This window comes from Echinops telfairi, unplaced genomic scaffold (assembly GCF_000313985.2).
Source record: "Echinops telfairi isolate 266 unplaced genomic scaffold, ASM31398v2 ScPeMD7_29;HRSCAF=101, whole genome shotgun sequence".
Lineage (NCBI taxonomy): Eukaryota > Metazoa > Chordata > Mammalia > Afrosoricida > Tenrecidae > Echinops > Echinops telfairi.
The window spans coordinates 6987143-7009646 of NW_022103926.1; the positions used below are offsets into that span (position 1 = coordinate 6987143).

Genomic DNA, 22504 nt, shown 5'->3' on the forward strand with positions numbered 1-22504 from the left:
GTTGTCTGTCCCCCAGGGAGAGGGTCCTCACTTTAGATACTAAATGCTTTCACAAGAATCCTCCTTTCTCCTCTTTTCTTTCTGCTTGGTGGGTGCCACTGTGTGCGCATGGCCTGCTTCGTGCTCCTGGACTTCAGGACTGGTGTCCAGCTGCTTTCTGAGCAGAAGGGCCTCTCCCCATGCTGCTTCATCAGTGCTGAGGTGGTACACTGGCTGGTTAACAACGTGGAGGGAGTGCAGACTCAGGTGATGGCCATCGACATCATGCAGGTGAGTCTCACAAGCATGGCTTGGAGGACGGCCCATTTGGGGACCCCTGTAACCAGGGCCCTCAGTGTTTGCGAAGCAGTTGCCCTTTCCAGTAAAAAGATCTGCAGGGTCAAGGGCAGGAATTGTTTATAAGTATGGGGCCTACTTGAAATGCATGAAAGAATAAGTCTTGCACCAACAACTGGTTTGAAGAAGTGTGAGATCTCGGTTTGAGCGTTTTGATGTGCTCCTGTTATGTGATAGGCTTATTTCCGTCTACTCTTCTTACCGCTCTGAACAAGAGTGTGTCTTCAGTCATATGATGGAATCCTCTACATCAGTTAGATGAAGGAGCCGGAGGAGCATGTATCAACATGGGGAAACCTTGAGAGTTTAACACGGAGTGAAAAAGCAAGCTGTGAAATGATATGCATACTATTACACCCTTTATTTAAAATGCAAAAGCCACACAAAACACCAACACACGTCTATATGATGGAATTATTAAAAACATGTATAAAAGTAATGATTGGTTATGGGACGGGAAAGAGAGAAGAAAATAGGACTTAGGAGAGTCCATAGAGATTGTTTAGTTGGGTTTACCAAAACAACAAACAAAACAACTGAAGTCAACATAGAAAATGTTAAACTGGATGTTAAAGTTGGATGGTGGATAGTCCTGGCTTTTCTTTATACTTTCATTTTTGAGATGTCCAGTGCTAATATATTTTATGATATAATTATACCAAACATTGCATTGTTTTCATTGCTCCATCAGTGGAAACTTAATACTTTGTTTTTCTAACTCTTTAATATGGAAAAAAATAAAGTAAGTCCATTTCTTTTTCTTTTTTAAGAATTTTGTTGATGTTATTTTTGTTGCCATTGAGAACACGCATGGCAAAGCGTGTGCCAAGTCTCAGCAGTTTCTTCACGCACAGTTCAGGGACACTGATTACGTTCTAAAGTCAGGCAAACGGTTCCTCCCTCGTTCACATACCTCATTGCTCTCTGTCTAATATGGTAAGTGGCTGTTATCAAGTTGACCTCACCTTGGTAGTCTTGAAAGAGCATAAACCAGGTGCTTTTTTAACATAGTGCAGCTGGCGTGTCTATTAGGGGTGGAGGCAGCTGCAGTGCGTAACCGAGGGCTACTGCTCTGAACTATCCCTCTGCAGGGATTTCAGAGTGTCAACGTCTTCTGTCTTAGAAAATGCTGGAAGAACAACTCATCATACATGCATCTGGCGAAGCTTTGCGGACCTTCATCTATGGCTTCTATTTCTACAAGATAGCGATGGACAGAGAGCCCGATCGAGGTCAGAGAAGGGGCAAACGGATCTCCTAGTGACCTCCTCTCTTCCTGAGCTCCCTTTGAGTTTCTATGTTTTAGGTTGACAGGCCTGTCAACTTCCTTGAGTATTTTCCTTAATTTAAACCCAGGCAGATTGGCAGGGTGGTCAGATTAGGTTACACTCTGTTCCTGGTGAAGACAGTGTGGTGGGGGAAGGTAACCCTAAACGTGACCAGGGTTGCTAATGGGAGGAATTGCCCACGGGTCTTCTTTTGGCAGTAAGTTTTCATGATCACCCCTCCTCCCCACACCCCGCACAGGTGGTCTGATCGTGGCAGTGCTCAGCTTTAGTCTGATTCCGGGCGCTCTCACTTGCTGTGTGTCCAGACTGCCTTTAGTGCCCCAGGAAGATCCCGTGTGGCAGTTTCCCAAGGTTTATTTTAAGTAATGGTTTTGAGGGGGACATGGGAGAAAGTAATTCCCTGGAGGGAGCCCTTTCCAGCCTGGTCATTACAGGCACTTGTTAGCCCCAGAGGCTGCAGCCAGTGGCTTCTTCTACTCTGAAGTTATTCATTCACTGCCATTGAGTCAGTTCTGAGGCATAGAGACCCTATGGGATAGAGTAGAACTGTCCCTTTGCCATTCCAAGCCTGCGAGTCTTTATAGAAGCAGAAAGCCTCATCTTTCTCCCATGGAGAGGCTGGTGGGTTTGAACTGCTGACCTTGTGGCTAGCAGCTCAATAATAAGTATCAGACCAAATGGATCTCCTTATAACCACCTGTGTGTCTGTCCTCACCTTTTCCCTTAAATTCTAAGTGGGAACCCTAGGGACTCTTGAAGTTGCCATGGATTTCTGAAGCGCTCTCAGATGAGAGGCCTGAAGCAGGGGGTGGTAGTCAGTGTTTGTGCCGAAGCCTCTCTCCCCTTCACTCTCCCAGTGACCATGCAGCAGCCGGTCACCTGGCACACGACAAGCAAGGATGACTTCGCCAGCTTCCAGCGGAAGTGGTTCGAGGTAGCCTTTGTGGCAGAAGAGCGTTTGCACTCTGAGATTCCCGCCTTCCTCTTGCCCTGGCTGCCCAGCCGGCCGGCCTCCTACGCAAGCAGGCACAGCTCCTTCAGCCGCAGCTTCGGGGGACGGAGCCAGGCAGCCGCACTTTTAGGTAGGTGGGCTAACTGCGGGAGGGTGTCATCAGCCAGGAGAGCAATGCCAGCCAACTGGGTTCAGAGCCACTGTGGTTGTCACACTGTCACACTTCTGCCAGTGTGTGGACTTTGTCCCTGTGGCTGAGTGAACTGAGCATCTTTATCTTCCCAACTGACAAAGTGTGTCAGCAGCTACCAAGGAAGAAACAAACCTGTATTGGTAGGTAGGAGAGAATAGAAAATGGGATTCTTTCCCCAAGAGGCTCTCAGGATGCAGGCGATGGGATCTCCATTGAGCTAGTCCTCCTCACTGCCAGAATAGCAAAAACCTCACCATTGCTGAAGAGTTCTGGCCTCTGGAAAAGGCTTCTGGAATGGTCGTGTTTGCGCTGTCGTTGGGGTTATGATTTACAAAGACTACTTCGGCTGGTTGGCCAAACCTTCTCTAGACTTTCGTGGTCTGAAACTCAATCTGCGATTCAGGTCATGCCATTTTCCTGTGGCCTCAGAGTTACTATAGTAACCCGTGTGTGAAGAAGAGCAGCACAGGGAAAAGTCAGACAGGCATCCAGAGGAGGGGGAGTCAGCAAGAAGGGTGGATTTGTGTCCTTAGCAGTGGGTTTAGATAAGTGTTCTTACCCTGAGCTCTGTCCTGAGCTATGGGCCATCACTGTAAGTCTGGACTGAGGCAAAATTTTGCGTCTGTGTATGTTGTTTGTAAAACCCCTTTTATTATTAGCTTTAGAGTGCCTCCCATGACTGCTGTGTTGAGATTTTATTCCACCAACTTCCTTTTCTACCTGCCCTCCGACCAGAAAGTGAGTCTTTATTGCAACTAGTTCTGTCCACCAAGAGCCCTCACACCTTTGTGTTAGGGTTTGACGTGCTGCTTTCCAGTATTCTTTCAGGCCGTAGGCTTTTTCTGTGTTATTTACTGAAATAAGAAGGAGGATCTGTTATGTGATTTGATGTGTGTGTGTGTGTGTGAATAGGGTTTTATTTTTAGACCAGTTTTAGCTTTACAGAAATATCCCCCTCTTAACATCTTGCATCCCTGTGAGTATTTGATAACGACAGCATAATTGGCTCTTTCTTCTGGGGAAAGAAGTTAGCTGGATTATGCACAAAGAGGCTGTGTACACACTAGGACCCATTGAATGTATTGTTAGTTTGACTTGTTTCTCTCAGCTGGAGCTTAGTAGCAAACATCTGCTTTGACATGCCTGACAGCGGGCCCCTTTCGGCCTTTCTTGCTTTGAGCCCTGGTGGCTACCATGTCCCCATCTCTCCCTTTCCATTTCTCTGATCTCTGAAGCTGCAGGAGCATCTATGGCTCTTGAAGAAACCATGCTTCCAGGGATGGGGGGCAGGGGGTAATGAGGAGCTGATTCCCAGGGCTCAAGCAGAAAGCAAATGTTTTGAGATTGATGAGGGCAACAAAGTACACATGTGCGTGACACAGTGGATGGATGGATGGATTGTGATGAGTTGTACGAGCCCCCAATAAAATGATTAAAAGAAGAAGAAGAAGCCAGGCTTCATCCTATAAGCCCACTGACAGGCCTCTTACTTGTTGATGACCCACCGAATCACAGGGTCAGAAGGGAGTGTAAGGCATCGATCAGAACCCTAACGAGCGTGACCAGCTTCTGTAGCCCTCAGCTCTCTGATGAGTGCTTCGCTTCTAAAACTCCGACTAACGTGGAACTCGCTCCCGAACCTGCTCGTGCTGTTAGGCCGCAGTGACTCTGAACAAGTTGTTCCTTTGTCCCCAGGGGTTGGGTTCTTTCTCCTTAATTAATATTGGGTATGTCCTGGCTAGGCCCCAGGTGAAGGCTGCTCTTCAGCTCCTCCTCTGGGTTTGTACTTATTATTATTAGACTTGCGCTCTCTCTCTCTCTCTCTCTCTCTCTCTCTCTCTCTCTCCATCCCCCAGGGGAATTAAGATGCTTGTCACGAAGCTCAAGAAATGATTCCGAGAACTCCGCTAACGCTGCCACCCAATGGGCTCTGGCTGTTCTCAACGTTATAAACCAGCTGGAAGCATGCACACAGTCACATTGAGCCCCTCTAGAGTGAAGCCAGTGGTTTCTTGAGACTGTAACCACTTGGCCCAGTAGTACATGTACGTCCTAAGGCTTCCTCACCCAGCCTGTCCTGACTTAACGTGCCAGGCGTAAGAGAGACGTGGGACATCACATTACTGCTAGTGTTTCTCAAGTGCCCTTCTTTGGTCACCTGGACCTCTCCCTTGAGGAGGAGGAACACACTGTCTGAGACCAAAGATCCTGATTCCCTTTGACTCGGTCTATTAAGTAACGGCTTATTGTGGCAGCGTCCTCAGTTGGGAACACAAGGCAGAGACAGTGTCAAGTTTCCATGAGTCTTTGAGCACCAAAGCTGTCGTCTCTTTAGCTATGCCCCAAACAGCCAAGCGGTGTCCATGAGAGTCATCCATGACCTCCGATTAAGGGTGGGTGAGCCAACAGCTTAAACGGAGAGGGAAAAGTTTATGGAAGTGGATAAAAAAGAGGAGCATGCAGAGCAGAAGGCAAGAGGGGGTTCCATAATCCCGTCTCATCCACGGCTTCTCCTGATCCGTAGCCCCCTCTGTGAAGGACACGGGCTCACTGACTTCTCAGCTCAAAGCCCAGGAGCTACACTAGGAAGCGTCAAGCCACCGTCTCAGGGTCACATAGCCAGTAGATGGCAGGGCCCAGACTTTCCAATTTCAATCTAGAACTTTCCCCACGTTGCATGTTCTGCTTCTGCGAGAATGCTGACCTGTGCACCTGACACCTGGGTGTCAGTGTGCCAAGTGCTTGTTATTCAGTACTCTACCAGTATCTACCATCCCCCCACACCCAACTGAAACTCCTTAAAATCACTGACTTAAGAGTTTAGGGCACTTTATCCTTGTCAGTGATAAAAGCCACTCAGGTTTCTGGCTGCAAGGCTCAGCACTAAAGTGTCTGCTTCCAATAAGCAATACCCTTGGACTCGTAGGGATGGAGGCGCAGGAAGAATAGACTTCATAGAAATCTGCATTTGGCTGCACTCAGCCAGGTTGTGAGCAGAATTCGGATCTCTTCTCTACGCCTGAATCTATTTTAATCCTCCAGTCTGGACAGGAACTTGACTGTCTCACAAGTCTCTCAAACACCCCCCTCGTGGGCTGGGTAGGATTTCTGAGCAGGAATCCCAGGTATGGGATGTACTATTGACCCAAGATCCTTGAGCTGTAATCCACAGGTAATATGGGAGTTGGTATTGGGCTTCACTGAGTGGTACCATTTTGGGGGGAAAGCTTTACATGACAGTTTAACTAACCAAACCCAGCCTACATTTGTCTTTTTAAGTAAAGTTTCATTAAAACATAGCAGAGGATTGAGTAGTTATGACAAACACCATGTGGCCTGTGAAACCTAAAATATGTAGGATCTGGACCTTCCCAGGGAAACATGCTGACCCCTGGATGAGGTGATTTCCCGGGACTTCTCCAGTGTGTCCTGTTCTACTGGTGACTGCAGTTTTCAATCTGCCTAATTGTTTGTTTTCCCTCCTCATCTTACCCCTCCTGCCCACTCTCTTGGGGGCTCTCTTTGCAATGATCTAGCTGCCACTGTCCCAGAGCAGAGGACCGTGACCCTGGATGTTGATGTGAACAATCGCACAGATCGGCTGGAGTGGTGCAGCTGCTATTACCACGGCAACTTTTCCTTGAATGCAGCTTTTGAGATCAAGCTCCACTGGATGGCGGTGACAGCTGCCGTGCTCTTTGAGATGGTGAGTGCTGCTGCTTGCTGGAGTCGGGTCCTTGACTCACCGTGGAGAGGGGCCTCTGCACACAGGAACGCCCACTCTATACCCGGACCCTAGTTAGGACAACCAAGAGTGTCTCCACATATTACCACGTGTCTCCAGGGTGGGGAAGGTAGGAGGCATGGCCACAAGTTAAAACTCACTTATCTAATGGTGCTTACACAGGAACCTGTACATAGACCAAGTTGTTCACACAGAACCAGGGTGTAGCGCATGGTTGAGAATCAGAAAACGTGTGTGTCGGGGCTGTAGCCATTTACCATGATTATTCAATCCGTAATCAAAGACATTGGCTCTATGAAGTAGAATGAGGCGTCACACTTAGAGGAAGCCTCATTAATAACTTGCAGAAGAAGATTATACAACCTTCTTTGCTGAAAGTGAAGAGAACTTAACGCATTTACTGATGAAGAACAAAGATACAGCCTTCAGTATGGATTACGCCTCAACATAAGAAAACCATAAAAAATCCTTTCAACTGGACCAGTGGAGAGCGTCCTGATAAACAGAGAAAAGATTGATGTTGTTTGGGTATCATTTTACTTACATCAGAAGTCAACACTTACGGAAGTTGAGAAAGTAAACAATGTGAAACAGAAAACAATAAATGCTGTGGAGAAATTGGTGGACTTGTAAACATATACAACCCTATGGAAAGCGATACGGCACTACCTAAAAGAACAGAGTGGAAACCCCCTACGACCCAGCAACACCGCAGGACATGAACAGGTGCATGCTCTCCAGTGTTTCCTGCAACACGGCCCACAATAGCAAGAAGCCGGAAGTGGTTCAGATGCCCAACAGTAAAACAATGGCTAAAGAAACTATGGTACATATATTTAATTGTTAACCATTAAGGTAGCAGATGGGCATTGGGTCTTTACTCAAGGCCTCCCTCAATGCAAGAACACTTTGTTCTAACAATCTGGCGTTCTGTGATGCCCACCTTCCCGACCTGATTGCTGAAGTAAAAAATGGGTTCATAAGCAAATGTGGTGAAGAAAGCTGATGGTGCCCACCTAGTAAAAGTGTCTGGGGTCTTAAAGGGTCTTAAAGGCTTGAAGATAAACAAGAAAGACATGAAAGGACAGCAATTTGATGATATAGAAGAGGTGAAGAAAAAACGAGGGAGGTGCTGTCAGCCATCCAAACAGATGAGTTTGAAATATGTTTCCAAGAATGGAATCATAGATTTAACGAATTTAAATACATAGCTTTGAAAAAAATCCATTGGGTGGGGCCTTCATATATTTACTATTTTAATGCCCTCCTTGCTTTATTATATATTAATCTAATAGGCATGGATCTGCCCTGTGAATGAATGAGTATCGGAAACTTTGCTCTCTAACCAACCCCCATTGTTAGTGTAAATAGTGCTCAATCATTTAAGAGTTTAATCTATACAAATCAACAATTCATGGAATGCAGTTTGGAGTTGTTCTAAGCTTGTGTAACTTCCTTTGCTCCTCAGTATTAAAAGCCCATACCATTGGATATTAATGACACTATCAATAGAATTACCTTATCCTCCAGTGGGAATGATTGATAATGTTCTTTGTCATATGATGATAATGAGGCCTCTGGTGAATCAAAGATGTATATAAACCCTAGATACATGAGTGGATTGTAACCCCAATCTAAGAATAAAATTAGTTCTTATGACATGGTCCTGCTAGATGCTTGCCCTCATGAAGAGATCGCTGTCAGATATGAATGCTACAGCAAAGTGTGATAAAGAAAGCAGATGGTGCCCGGTTATCAAAAAGAATATCCTCAGCTGATAACAAGGGCTCAAGTAGAAAGACAATGCTTTGAGAATGATGATGGCAACAAATGTACAAATGTGCTGACACAATGGGTGGATGTATGGATTGTGATAAGAGTTGTATGTGCCCCCAATAAAACGATGTATTTAAATAAATAAATAATATATCCTCTGGTGTCTTAAAAGGTTTGTCTTCAAACATGTAGCCCTCTGAGGCGTAACTAAGCCCACATGGAAGAAATAGACCAGCCGGTGTGATCTAAGGATGATAGATAATAAAATCCAACTCCAAAGGAAGGAATAGTATCAGAACTTAAATTGTAGACACCTTATTTTCAGAATGCAGCAGATGGAGTGGAAACCCAAAATTCACTTGCAGGGTCCCTTCATTGATTAAACCTCGGATAAATCCCCTCTGACCATCGTCGAGGAATATAAATAGCCTGGCTATTAGACGTAGAGTATTGTAAACTCGATTATGGCAGATGTAATTGTGTTAAAATGTGATACCTGATCATTTGATCCCCCTTTTGAGACCAATTTTAAATTTATTCTACGTTTTAATACTTACCGCGTTTCCCTCTATTGGTTATTTTCCTTCTGGTTTATTATTGTTACTGTTTTTTGTGTGTTGTAAGTTTTCCTGTATATGAAGTCTGGGATGGGTAAAGCTATAGACATAGTCATTAGATTAGGGGGCGGGTGGGTGGAGGGAGATGGGGAGCTGATAATGAATACGAGAGGGAAGAAAATGTTTGGAACTGATTGTTGTGATTGTGGTGATGATTGTACAGCTTTAAAAATACAGCTGAACTGTGGAAGTGTATGCTACATGAACCATACGTCAATAAAACTTTTTTATTTTTTATTTATTTTTTAAACATTTTATTAGGGGCTCATACAACTGTTATCGCAATCCATACACACATCAATTGTGTAAAGCGCATTTGTACATCATTCTCAATAAAACTTTTTTTTAAAAAAGAAGAAGAAGAAAGAAAGTTCCACTTATAGAAGGGTCTCGGGGAGGAGATGAGCCAGTCACGGTGCGATGTAGCAATGATGAAACATAAAACTTTCCTCTAGTTCCTAAATGCTTCCTCCCCCGACTCCCCCCCCCACCATCATGATCCTAGTTCTACCTTGCAAGTCTGACTAGACCAGAGGATGTACATTGGTACAGATAGGAACTGGAAACACAGGGAATCCAGGGCGGATGATCCCTACAGGACCAGTAGCGAGTGGTGATACTGGGAGGGTAGAGGGTGGGTGGGTTGGAAAGGGGGAACCGATTACAAGGATCTACATATAACCTCCTCCCTGGGGGACGGACAACAGAAAAGTGGGTGAAGGGAGATGTCAGACAGGGCAAGATATGACAAAATAATAATTTATAAATTATCAAGGGTTCATGAGGGAGGGGGAAGCGGGGAGGGAGGGGAAAATGAGTTGATGCTAGGAGCTTAGTTGGAGAGCAAATGTTTTAAGAGTGATGAGGGCAATGAATGTACAAATGTGCTTTACACAATTGATGTATGTATGGATTGTGATGAGTTGTATGAGCCCCTAATAAAACGATAAAGAATTTACAAGCAGTTAAAAAATATATAGTTTAAAAATTACCAAAAAGAAGAAACAAAGTAAATGCTGTATGAGAGTCATCAAATCTGCTGCCAAAAAAACTCCTTTCCAGTGTTAAAAAGCAAAAGTATCGCTTGAGGTCCGAGGTGACCCTGATGCAAGCCGTGGTATTCTCAAGTGCCTCACATGCGTGAGAGAGCTGGACCACGAGTAAGGAAGGCCGCACAAGAATGGGTCCCTTTACGTTCCAGCGAGTGAAGACCACTGAGCAAGCCGGCAGTGGAAACCAAGAAGAGCACACACGAATGTTTAGAAGTACATCCAAAGAGCTCCTTAGAAAGAAAGATGGCTTCTGAGTTCTGTGCACATACTTTGGACATGTTCATCAGGAGAGACCAGTCCCCGAGAAGGACATCGTGGTTGGTCAATTAGAGGGTGAGTGAAAGAAAAAGAGGAAGATCCTCAGTGAGACGGATTGGTTCAGTGGCTGCAACAGTGGGCTCCCACAGCAGTGATTTGTGAGGATGGCGCAGGACCAGCCATTGGTGTGTTTGTTTGTTTGGAGGTTGCGATGAGAGAACCGACTTGACAGCAGCTAAAAACAATAGTAAGAAAGTAGAAGTCTTTCCCCACCTTTGCTCTAGTTCTCCTGGACTGCCAAATTAAAAACGGCTCTCACTGCTACTTTGGTGGGTGTACTTCCTGAGAGATTCTATTCCTATACAAACAAACCCCTGTTACCTGTTTTTGCCAGCTGTGATAGCATGTGGTCTGCAATCTACATTGTGTTTTTCTAATTGCCCGGGTATCTTTCATAGGACCTCTGGTGGAGTAGTGTGTTATCAGTTACCTTGCTAACCACACAGTCAGCAGTTCAAAACCACCAGCTGCTCCAAGGAAGAAAGCTGAGACTGTCTGTTCCTGTAAAGATTTACAGCCTCCGAAACCCAAGGGGGCAGTTCTACGCTTTGCTATGTGGTTGCTTTGAGTTGGAACCTTTCCCATCAGATCTGTCTTGTTTTTCATAGCTGCAGAGTACTCCGTTACTGGTTTGTAGCATAGTTAATCAGTGTTCTGTTCACGAGCAATTGCTGCTTTTAATTCAGTTATTCTCAGCTGGAGGCAATCTTGTCCACTTCCCCTGGGGCACTTGACAAGACTAGGCACTCTTTGTTATCACAGTGGGTCAGGGTGTGGCACGGCCTCCAGTGGGTAGAGACCAGTAGTGCTGCTCAGCATCCTGCACTGCACAGGATGGGCCCCACAGAAAGAATTAACTAACATCCAGGTGTCAAGAAGGCCAAGGTTGGGAACGCCCTATTTTAACTGGTTTTCTTACCTGTTCTCTCATCTTGACCCTTCTGGTTTGTCTCTGTAATGCGGCTATTTATTATTCCTGCACTAGGAAGCCATCTAGGAGCTTTTGTGGTGTAGTGGGTTACCATTTGGGTTGTTAACTACAAGGTCAATAGTTTGAAACCAGCAGCTGCTCCCAAGAAAAAGATGAGTCTTTTTGCTTCCATAAAGATATACAGCCTGAGAAACCCACAGGGCCAGTTTTGGCGGGGGTCCTATGGGGCTGCTCTGAATTGAATCAGTGGCATTAGATTTGGTTTTCTGGTTTGAAGAAGCCATCCTGCCTCCGCCCCCCATCCCCACTCTCTTTCTCAGCCCCAATCCTGTTGTCGATTGAAGAAGCACTGCTTAGCTAGACTGTCTGTGGCTTTTAAGAGCCCTCCTTACCACCTTAAAGTTAAGGTATTAACTATCTCTAACTTTCTTTAACACAGTCTCCCCTCCAACCAAAAAGGATCTCTCTTCTGTGGCCTCTACCAAGTGCTCCTGCCCTCCAACCTTGACTCAGTGCCTTCATTGCACAGCTGAGGGCAGCGGAAAATTTCAGAAAGTTTACTAACAGCTCAAAATAAAAAATCTTTCAAACTCACTGCCATCAAGAGCACTCTGACTTACAGGCCAGATTGGAATTGCCCTGTGCGTTTCTAAGACTGTAAATATTTAGAGGAGTAGAAATCCTCATCTTTCTCCCAGCGAGCGACTGGTAGTATCAAGCTACAACCCTGTGATGAGGAGCCCCACATTTAGCTAACACGCCAGCAGGGCTCCTTACTAAAAGCTTGGAGTTGGCTAATGAGAACCAAGTACAGCGTTGGCTGGCAACATAATAGATTTTTTTGTCTGGGGCTACTGGGTCCAATTTTGCCCCACATGATGTCTCCCAGGGGAAGCAATTTGCCTGGGCCTCTGTTGGCCCAGTCCCCAATCTCTCTGCATATAGCATTAACATCAGAGAGAGACCTTGCCTCAGGAGCGACTCCATCAGGGGATTGTCCTTAAGGTCCACCTCAAAAATGAGGCCCAGCCGCCCATCCACTCAGTTGCCAGAAGACACCAGCTCTTCATCTGGTCAATACTAGGCTGACCACTCTGTTCCGGAAAAACAGATCCACTGGGCTCAAGTGGTCTCCCTGTAGAGTCCAGTGGTTTTCAACCTTCCTCATGCTGTGGCCTTTCATACAGTTCCTCATGTGGTGGTGACCCCCAACCACAAAGTATTTCTACTTCATCACTGTAATTTTGCTACTGTTATGAAATAGGCGACCCCTGGGAAAGGGTCATTTGACCCCCCAAAGGGGTCGTGACCTACAGGTTGAGAATCGCTGCTTTAGACCCTAGGAGACAGGATATCTCAGAACACCACATGCAGAGAGAGGCACATCTCTTTATAGTTTGGCAGTGAGAAGAATATTTATCTCCTTTGAGGAATTCAATATAGATAGACACACACAGATATATATATAATAAAGTTTTACAGTTGTTCATCTGAAAGCTTCTAATCCTTTTTATTTGGTTAAAAGTTAGAAAGCAAAGCTACAGTGTAGTTTAATATTTCAGGGAGATGTCCAAATAGGTTGTAAATAAGATTTTGTGTAAGAAAAATATAAGAAAATTATTAACGGAGGCTACAAGATCATTTGGGGCTGAGTCTTTGCTTTTTGTTGTATGGCTGCAGCTGGGAGAGAAGTTGCTAACCCAGCCTTGTTTCAGGCAAGATACAGCCCAAACTCTGTTTGCGGGGAACAGCATCTGTAAAGTCAACCTTACTCCTACGTCAGGGTCACAAGCATTCCCTTTTTAAGAAACAGGTAGGCATTTCATGGCTAGCAAAGACTCTCCACACCAGAAAGAACGGCGTCTGCATGCCCCATTGCCGCCATCGGGGATGGAAAGGCGTCTGCGTGCCCCGTTGCCGCCATCGGGGATAGAAAGGCGTCTGCGTGCCCCATTGCCATCATCGGGGACGGAAAGGCATCTGCGTGCCCCATTGCCGTCATCAGGACACACTGCCCTGGGGAGTTTGATTTGTAGCAGCTCGTGGTCCATTCGGCCAGTGGCCACCCCAGCCATTTTGTTCTCTGTGTCATGTGCCCTTCAGCCAACCCGAGTGGTCCTGTTCCCATGTGATGCTTTGGATTTCCCGAAGTTTTGATAAAGGACAACCCTGAAGAATTTCACTTCTGTCCAATGTCTCATCTCCAACATTTTGTAGGATGAGTAGGGTTTTCAGGATGCAAGAAAGAGCCCTCCCCGGCCTGCTTATTCCAAAAGAAAAGAAATCATGAGAAGCCGTTTATTTGCTGCTTAAACACTCAGATGCTTGTGTATTTGCTGGGAGTTAAACCGTTTCTTCCTGTATAGGACTGGCTTAGAGGCAGTGAACATTATGAAACAAATGTGCTGATCAGTAGGATGCTACCACTCCAGGAGGTTCATAATTTAGGAAACATTTCCTCTGGTCTGAACGAACGTGGAGATGACACTGTTTCTGTACTTCCCACCAGGTCCAAGGTTGGCATCGAAAAGCCACCTCCTGTGGTTTTCTGCTGGTCCCGGTCTTGGAAGGTCCCTTCGCACTGCCCAGCTACCTGTACGGCGACCCCCTTCGGGCCCAGCTCTTCATCCCACTCAGCGTCAGCTGCCTGCTCAAGGAGGGCAGTGAGCACCTGTTTGATAGTAAGAGATGCTCCCTTCTGAAATTCTGTCTCTGATTCCGACACAAGACACACACACACACACACTCACACCCCTTCCCACTCAGGTCACAAATTTACTCTGCTTTCTTTCAGGCTTTGAACCAGAGACATACTGGGATCGGATGCATCTTTTCCAGGAAGCCATTGCACACAGGTTTGTCCCCAAGTTGGAGGGAATCGTTGGAAGGGATTGGTGTGCATCTTGAAGAGTGGTTACCAAAGTGAAAGCTAGTTTGTTCCCTTTCCGGAGAAAGGATGCGATTTCAGTGTTGACAAGTTTGCCACTTAGCCCTGACAGAATTCTGCTTTGGTTTCGAAGATAAGCATTACCACCACAGTTCCTATCACTGCTGCTGTTCAGAGTTGTCTTTTTCCGGATGAGGGGAATCCAGTTCCGCTCTCGACTCTCTAATCTGCTTCTAACAGGATAGCTAAGCTATCCAGACGATACCGTGCAGGAAATACGGTTACAATTTGTCTGCAGACCCTGAACATGTGCTGGAAAGTGAATAAATAGATGGTTACAAACCATAGGTGAATCAATAGATACCTACTGAGCTCCTACTGTGTGCCAGGGAAGGTCATTCTTGTGCTTCCCCTGAGACCAGTCTGTCGTGGTTAATAGGTTCCATCCAGATGGTTCCCACCCATAGCGACTCCGTGCACAGCAGAACGAAAGACTCCCAGTCCTCACATCCTCCCTGTGCCTGAGCCCGTGGGGGCAGCCACGGTGTCAATCCGTCTTCTTGAGGGCCTTCCTCTTTATAACTCCCCCTCCACTTTCCCAAGCATGATGTCCTTCTGCAGGCATGATGTCCTTCTGCCTGGTCTCTCCTGGCAACATGTCCAAAGTACGTCTGACGAAGTGTCACCATCCGTGTCTCTAAGGAGCACGCTGGCTGTACTACTTCCACGACAGGTCTGTTTGTCCTTTGAGCAGTCCACGGAACTTCCAGTCTTCTGCAATCGTGCCGTCGTAGTACAGTTGCAGCAGCCCGGTGTGGCGTACCACTAACTAGTTACGAAGGCTATGTCACCCGTGGTGAGAACAAAGCCTGCCCTTCTTGCCTCGGTACTCTTCCTGCTACGCTTCCTTCAAGGTCAGAGCATGTCTTTATTCAAGCATCTCCAGCTACTGCCACCTTCGACCCCAGCCTGCCTGTTGGCCTTACTCTGTGCTTTCCTTGATCAGCCACAGAGCCATAATAAAAAAGCTTGGGAAAGAAACGCAAGGGCAGCTAATTTTCCCAGCCAGATGCTGGGGGATCCACCGGGGTGGTAGAAGGTAGTGAGCACACAGTGGGAAGCAGATTGCCTGGTTCAGCGTCTGCTTCCACCAGCATCTCACTGAGAATCCTGGGAAGTCCTGGAACTGCCTAACCTTCCTTTTCTCATAGATAAGCCCAAACCTCACAGTGCGGTTGGAAGGATCCTCTTCTGTTCCTGGCATCTAGTCAGCTCTCAGTAGATGGTGGTTCTTATGAATGACTCAGGCTAATGGATGTGTTCTGCACGTTTTACACGACTTGCCTTAAACACCATGTGGCAGCATTCAGCCTGGGGCCATTGTCAAATCTGCTTTTTTCTTCACATTGTCTTCCTTAGTCTGGATTCCATTCCTATCCTCGCTAAACCTTCGGCCTACTTTCCTAGCCCTAGCTTCCCTGACATGTCATTTTCCAGTCGTACCACATTTGGGTGTGTGTACCGTCACCCAACCCCGTCCCACCTTCTACAGCTAAATCCCTCCCACCTTCCACACCTGAACCTCTTCTACCTTCCATGCCTTAGCCCCCTCCCACTGGTTGATCTTCTTCCACTACAGATTCCTAGGTTCCTCTACTCTAAATATCCCTTAGCCTTTTCCCCAGCACACCCTGTCCATCTGCTCTACCCCGAGTTTGAGGTCCCTGGAGGATCAGGCCATGTCTGGTCTCGCTTTCGTTTCTTGGTACAATGCTAGCAGAAGACCTTAGCTAGAGTAACTTATTCCACGTGTAGCTTGTTCCTGGAGAGGAGAATGGGACTGTGAAGTGAAACATTTAGCCACCTAGGATGCCTATCTCAAAAAGAAATAGAAAAGCTTCTAGTCTCCCTAACTCTTGGGCTCTGGCCCTTAGCTCCTCCTCCATCTTCTGAGCCATTGGGAGGCTAGTGTCCCCTTCACAGGGCCCGGGTAAGCTAAGGCAGAAGAGAGGCAAGAACACATCCATCGCTGACCCCGCTGGTTGGATTGTGTCGTCCGTGCTGAGGGCGACGTCAGTTTCCTTAGAAAGTAGGAGTAGTTGTTGGCTGCCATCGAGTCCATCCCGACCTACCGTGACCCCGTGAACAACAGGACGGTCGTTCCTGGGCGTGAGTCCAGGGTTGCAGCCACTGCGTCCATCCAGCTCGCCGAGGGCCTTCCTCCTCCTGCCTGCATGGCGTCCTTCGTCAAGAACGTCTCCTAACAATAGGCCCAAAGTCTGGAAGACGCAGTCTCGCCATCCTTGCCTCTAGGGAGCACTCTGGCCCGACTTCTTCCCACACCGATCTGTGTGTCCTAGCAGTCCATGCTGCTCTCCACGCTCGTCAGCACCGCCATTCAGACGCATCAGTTCTGGGGTCTGCCTTAGCCAATGCCCAACTTCCTTATTTAGTGTCCCCACTGCAAAGTAGAAGGGGAGGACAGCCACCCCTGCGTCCTTCCTGCACATGGCTGAGAGGCCACTAGAGGATGGGCTTTGCCAAGCAGCTTGTCTGCTCGTCTCTCTTCTTGGAACTGGTGACTGGGTCCCATTGGAAGCAGACCGTAGGACACAGCGACTCTCCCAGGAGGACTTCTGACCTCCTTACGTCAGCCGTGGCTGGTCCTTTCCTACCCCCTCCCCTCAGACGGAGAGGGCGGCCGCCACCGCTGCCAGCTGCCCTTCTGCAGCTCCTAGCGGGTGGCCGGCAGGGCGCACTGTCATCACTGTGCTGGGGGCAGTGGGGAAATGGCCACTGGCACACGTCATCGATGACAAAGCTCTGCTCTCGCCATGTCTGCCCAGAACGATGCAGGCCGGTGTTCCCATGAAGGGGCCTCCTTCCGTTCCTGCTGCTGTGGGCTCAGCCGGAGAGAACCGGGAGGCCAAGGGAGCCAAGTGTGGCCAATTAGGCTAAGATAGGGTTCCTTTCCGCAAGGAGCGATGCTGTCAGGTGTGCAGATGTGTGTGCCGCCAACTAGAGGGGGTTTCCAGCCAGAGGTTGGGCCAGGGCAGACTCTCAGAGGACAAGTGTGATGGGTGGGCTGGGGGGCAGCAGAGATGAGGGCTGGGAGAGGAAGTTCATCTCACTCAGGTGGGTGCCGCCGCTGCTGCGCTAGGGGCGAAAGGAAGCCAAGCAGGAGCAGGCCCGGGAAGTTACTTGGTTATTTGAGGGAGAAAGTGGGGGTGGCTAGGGCAAGGTGACGCAGCTTGATGCTCCATCTTGAAAGAAAGATCTCCAGCTCCCTTGTTTTCCGGCGTTGTTTTTTGGCTTTTTTCCTTTTGCTTAGGCGGGCTTTCTTCGTTTTTTTTTTTTTCTGCCTTCAGGTTCGGGTTTGTACAGGATAAATACTCAGCCACTGCGTTTAACTTTCCCGCTGAGAACAAGCCTCAGTACATTCATGTCACAGGTGAGACCCTGCGGTCGGGCAATGGGTCGGAGGTCGCCTTTGAAGCATGGGCAGGAGGCCGGCTCGATGCCCTCCCTGTGGTTGTGACCCAGTTCCTCTCTCTCCCTCTCTAGGAACAGTGTTTCTGCAGCTGCCCTACTCGAAGCGGAAGTTCTCAGGACAGCAGCGGCGGAGGCGGAACTCCACCAGCTCCACCAGCCAGAACATGTTCTGCGAGGAGCGGGTGGGCTACAACTGGGCCTACAACACCATGCTGACCAAGACCTGGCGCTCCAGTGCCACCGGGGACGAGAAGTTTGCCGACCGGCTGCTGAAGGACTTCACCGACTTCTGTGTCAACCGAGACAACCGGCTGGTCACATTTTGGACAAGCTGCCTGGAGAAGATGCACGCCAGTGCCCCCTGAAGGGGGCTGCTGGGGACCCAACGCAGGGCTGTGCCTGCGGCAGGGGCCCTCCCACTCAGGCCCGAGTGGAGGACTCCAGGTCTGCAGCTGATGCTCCAGTTGGCTCTGGGCATGAGGTAGCAGTTTGCTGCTGTGGGTGTATGGGGACTACTGCTGCTTTTTTGGTCCCCAACACCACCACCACCACTTGAAGTGAAAAACTTTGGAAGCAGCTGCAGCAGCTGCCTCCACCCAAATCCCGTCACCTCGCACTGAAAGCAGGCGGGAGGCACAGCTTGTCCGTGGGAGGGCATTGGCACCTGGGAGGGACAGGCAGTCACCATGAATGCCCTCGGAGAGGGGCAGCTCCTGTGAGCATCTTTGTCCTCCCCTCCTGGCGACCTGTGAGATGCCTGGAGCAGAATCTGCCGCATCTTGCCCAAAGGAGGCACAGGTGTAAGATAACCTTGTGAAATAGTGTACCATAGGCTCCTACCCTCTGTATATACCTGTAAATAGAACGATGGAATAAAGCTCGGTGTGCAGCACCTCTAACTCCAGCCTGCTCCCATGCCCTCGTCTGGCAGTTGGGCCACAACACTGGAGTCATGGTATCATTGCAGTAATTGTGTACAGGGTAGAGAACTTGGAACTGACTGCCTTGGGAGTCTGCCATACTGATTTCAGTAGGAGAGGGCTTATCTCACACGGGATTGCTCTCTCAAGACTTTAGGCAGGAGCACGCTTAATGGGGTCCGGAAGTATAACGACACACTCAGTACATTAATCCAGTAGACTAGAGAAGCAAATCCAGGGAAACTCATGTGTGGAAGAGAGAACTTTATATCAAAGAGTAATTGTATATTAAAACATCCCAGCCCAGTCCAGATCAAGTCTGTTAGTCCGGTACTAGCCCCTATGTCTGAAACCAGTCTATAGATTTCTCTTCAGACTCATGCAACACATGCAGTGATGCTGAATGCAGGAAGCTCACAGGCCAGTGGGTGGAAAGTCTTGTAGATCAAGTGGTGGTGGAAGCATCTCAGTGCTGGCAGGGGTCTCCATGTGGCTCCTCCAGCTCCAGGGCTCTAGCAAAGCTCCATGTGTCTTGTCAGCAGGAAGACAAAGCAGAGAGTCTGTGTATCTGCCGTCCAGTGAGCCATTTATCTCCCTGGCGCCTCCAAATGAGGTCATCAAGGTGCAACCTGATTGACAGGCTAGACTCCACCCCTTCGCAGGTTGACAGGAGATTATGGAACAGCCACACTTGGTAACTGCAGGCCTGTGCTGTCCGTCACTGTTGGACTTGACTTAGAGTTCTGGCATTCTGAGAGAACCAGAGGAAGCCTCTGACGATCCTCGTGCCCTCTGCTCAGTAGGAGGAAACCTAGCATGGGGCTGGGGCCAGAGGCCAGTGCCTGACAGCTACCACCATTTCCTCCCCCACAGCCCAGGGGTGAGTTCACCCCAAGTCCTCTTGAGTCCCCTCAATGGCCTGCACATCCATCCACTTCTTTCCAGGCCCTCTGCTTCCACTCGGCACACCAGGCCGTGGCACACCAGGAGAACTTCCCGGAGCCGAGGTCGTTGTAAAAATCACACTGGTGGTGGTGGTCAGTCGCTGTCCACTTGCTCTGGTTCACGGTAGCGTTCTGTAGAACAGAACCAAATGTTGCCTTTTCCAGCACCACCTTCACCCTGACTGTGCGCACCACTCACTCACTTAGAGCTCTTTGGTGACTTGAACTTCAAGATCGGAGACACCGCGCAGGTGGCCCTGCACTGCTCGGATCCCTGGCTAGTTTCTCCTGCCTCCCCGGCTCTTGTACTGCTCCTTAAGCAGCTCAGATGCCTTGCCAGCTCAGATCCCTCGCTCACACTGTTCCTTCCGCCCTGCATACCCTTCCACTCCTCACCCATCCTCCAGGGAAGCCCTTTGCTCTATCAGCTCTCACTTCAGAGGTCACTTCTCCACAGAAGCCACATCAGTTGCCCTTTCGCTCCGCAGAGCACATATTGGCGGCCCTCACGAACTCTGGACTTGAGGGCTGGGTGGTTGCTGTCCTTGAGTATCCACCAGGCTAGCGGGGGCACCTAAGTCCCTTATCTGTAAAATGCAACGTTCTGAGAGAACAAGGGTGTGCACAAATGTACACACACACTGGTTTATTCTGGCCATGGAGCAGGCCCTTCATAAAAGTCTCTTCTTTTTCAAATTCCCTTCTTTCAACAACCCAGTGGCTCCTCTCTGAATATCAAAGACCTCATCAGCAAAACCAGAAACTGGTCCCATCCCACCCACCCTCCGTGGTTGATGGTCAAAAGAAAGCTGTCTCTGAAAGAGATTGTGGAAGAGAAGGGATGGTCCATCCTCACTGCCCATCCTGAGCGGTCTCGCTGCGCCGGAGGGTGCTCTTTTGTGACCCGTAGTGTAGTAGGAAGGCCAGCGGTGGCCCAAAGCAGAGGACACTCACCCGGCTCGGGAGGAAAAGGCCCACAGAATAACTAGAGAAGGGAGCTGCCCTTTCACGGCTGGACCATGACACCACGCCCAGAGTCCCCAAGACTTCCCCTTGGTCTGCTGTTCTCGCTACCATGGGCCCAGGCAGAATCGGGTTCACATTCATTGCCACCCTCCTCCTCCTCAAGGCCCAGGTGCACGGCCCAGCCCTCTGGGAGCATCTGGTTTGATTAGACAGCGAAAGTATGGGGGGCGGGGTCAGAACCCCACCACCAGATGTACATCCATATGAATTCCTACCCCCGGTGTAGACCAGGAGCCAGGCTTAGGGCCCGGAACAGCCAGGTTTTCATTCCAGTTCAGTCATAGTTTAGCTGTGAGAAAGGACGCGGGACTGTTTTGTCTCCCAGTGCCATTTCCTCAACTGTCTCCCTCAGCCAGCACCCCTGCACACGCGCATACACACACCCCCAGCTACGTGTTGCTCTTCTGTGCTGTGACACCATACTTCATGCTGGCCCATTTCCGCTCACTGGGCTGGAAGGTGCCCGAAAGCAGGCTCCATGCCTCGCCTCTGGTTCTCCCTGGCCCTTGGCACGCACATGACTGTGGGCCCCCGTGATTTAGAGATGGCAGTGATCACCGTGGGTTGGAGTGGACAGGGCAACATTGAAAGAGGAAATAGGCCTTGAGATTAGTCCGTGGTAATGAGGAGCCTGCATCCCCATGTACCCCAGAGTAAAGGAGATCCAGGGGGGCAATGACATCCATGGCCGCCCCTCATACCTGAGCTGCAGGGACCTCCACAAGATCGCGTGACCCTACTCTATTGAACTACTTATTCCTCCAGAGAAAGGAGCTCATTAAGGCCTGGACACAGGCTTAGTGGGTTGAGTCCCCTCAGTAGTACGGGGTGAGGGTGCCTAAAAAGGAGGAGAGGTTTGGAAATCGGATACAACCCCTTCATTTTCCTCAGTTGAGGAAATCGGATCTAGGGACCCCTCCCAGGCTGTATCAGTCAGAGAGCTAAGACAGCAGCAGGTGTGTGGCTCCCGGGCCAGTGCTGGTCTGGCTCTCTGGCTGCAGTTGTGGTGACGGAGGAGAGCTCAGGAAGTAGGTGTCTGGATTCCAGCGGGGCCAGCCCGGGACCCTGAGGAAGACACCGGACCTCTCAGAGTCTCCGTTTCCTCACCTGTAAAAAGGGCTGGAGGCTCACGCGTGCCAATGTGGGTAAAGGGCTCAGCCCAGTGCCTGGAACTCTGCGTGAGAGCGACGACAACGGTGGTGATTGTTGACACGAGCTCTACCGGCCTGCATGATTTAGAGAAAGGAGTCATCGCAGGGCATTGGAGTGGACAGGGCAGGATGGACAGAGGAAGTGGGCCTTGCCGGGCGCATGCATGAGTCAGTGGTGAGGAGGAGGAGCCTGCATCCCCGTGTGCGCCAAAAGTTCACTCTTAAGGGCTCTCTGAGTGTTGTCACCGTTCGGCCTTGTCTGGGACACGTTTCTGTTGGCAGAGGTGCCATGTTCCCCAGACTCGGGAAGAATGCCTCTTGACTGCATGGTCGTGGTCGCCCCTCTCCGGGGAACAGGGTGGTTGCACCTGGCTAGGCAGCTCTAGCAACATGTCTCAGCTCCCTGGTGTGTTTAGGGGAGCACACAGACCCCCCAATATCCCATGGAAAGCCCCAGTCGGCCCTCAGGAAGCAGGAGTGGGGCTGTGGTGAGGAACTATACAGGTGTGGGACGCTGTTAAACATGGTGGGAAAAGAAGGAAGACGTGACATCCCTCTACTGAAAAACCAGACTCGCTGCCATCAAGTCAGTGCTGACTCATAGCGACCCCCTGTGGGTTTCTGAGGCTGTAACTTTTGTTTACAGGAGTAGAAAACCCAGTCTTTCCCCCATCCCTCTCCCAAAGGAACTAGAAATAAGCTCAAAAGATTGCAAAGCAGCAGTAGGTCCGGAGGCTCTCACATGTTCCTCTGTATACGGGCTTGTAATCGATTCCAGAGCCGCCTCCCAGAGACTCGTTCAGCCGGCCCCAGATTCCGCATCGTAAGCAGACAGCATGCTGCTACAGTCGGATCCATTTGAAAAAGACTGGCCC

At 49.1% G+C, this 22504-nt stretch overlaps 1 protein-coding gene across 1 annotated transcript in view; it reads left to right on the forward strand.

The window, feature by feature from the left end:
• DEPDC5 (DEP domain containing 5, GATOR1 subcomplex subunit) overlaps positions 1–18487 on the forward strand; it is a 148722-nt gene extending 130235 nt beyond the window's left edge. Inside the window, exons 35-42 of the mRNA XM_004716736.4 lie at positions 138–270; positions 1460–1568; positions 2483–2707; positions 6307–6476; positions 13719–13890; positions 14004–14064; positions 17465–17547; positions 17661–18487. Of these exons, the coding sequence (XP_004716793.1) occupies positions 138–270; positions 1460–1568; positions 2483–2707; positions 6307–6476; positions 13719–13890; positions 14004–14064; positions 17465–17547; positions 17661–17953 (1246 nt within the window). The 3' untranslated portion in view covers positions 17954–18487. The remainder of the gene's footprint in view (positions 1–137; positions 271–1459; positions 1569–2482; positions 2708–6306; positions 6477–13718; positions 13891–14003; positions 14065–17464; positions 17548–17660) is intronic.
• The last annotated feature ends 4017 nt before the right edge of the window (positions 18488–22504 follow it).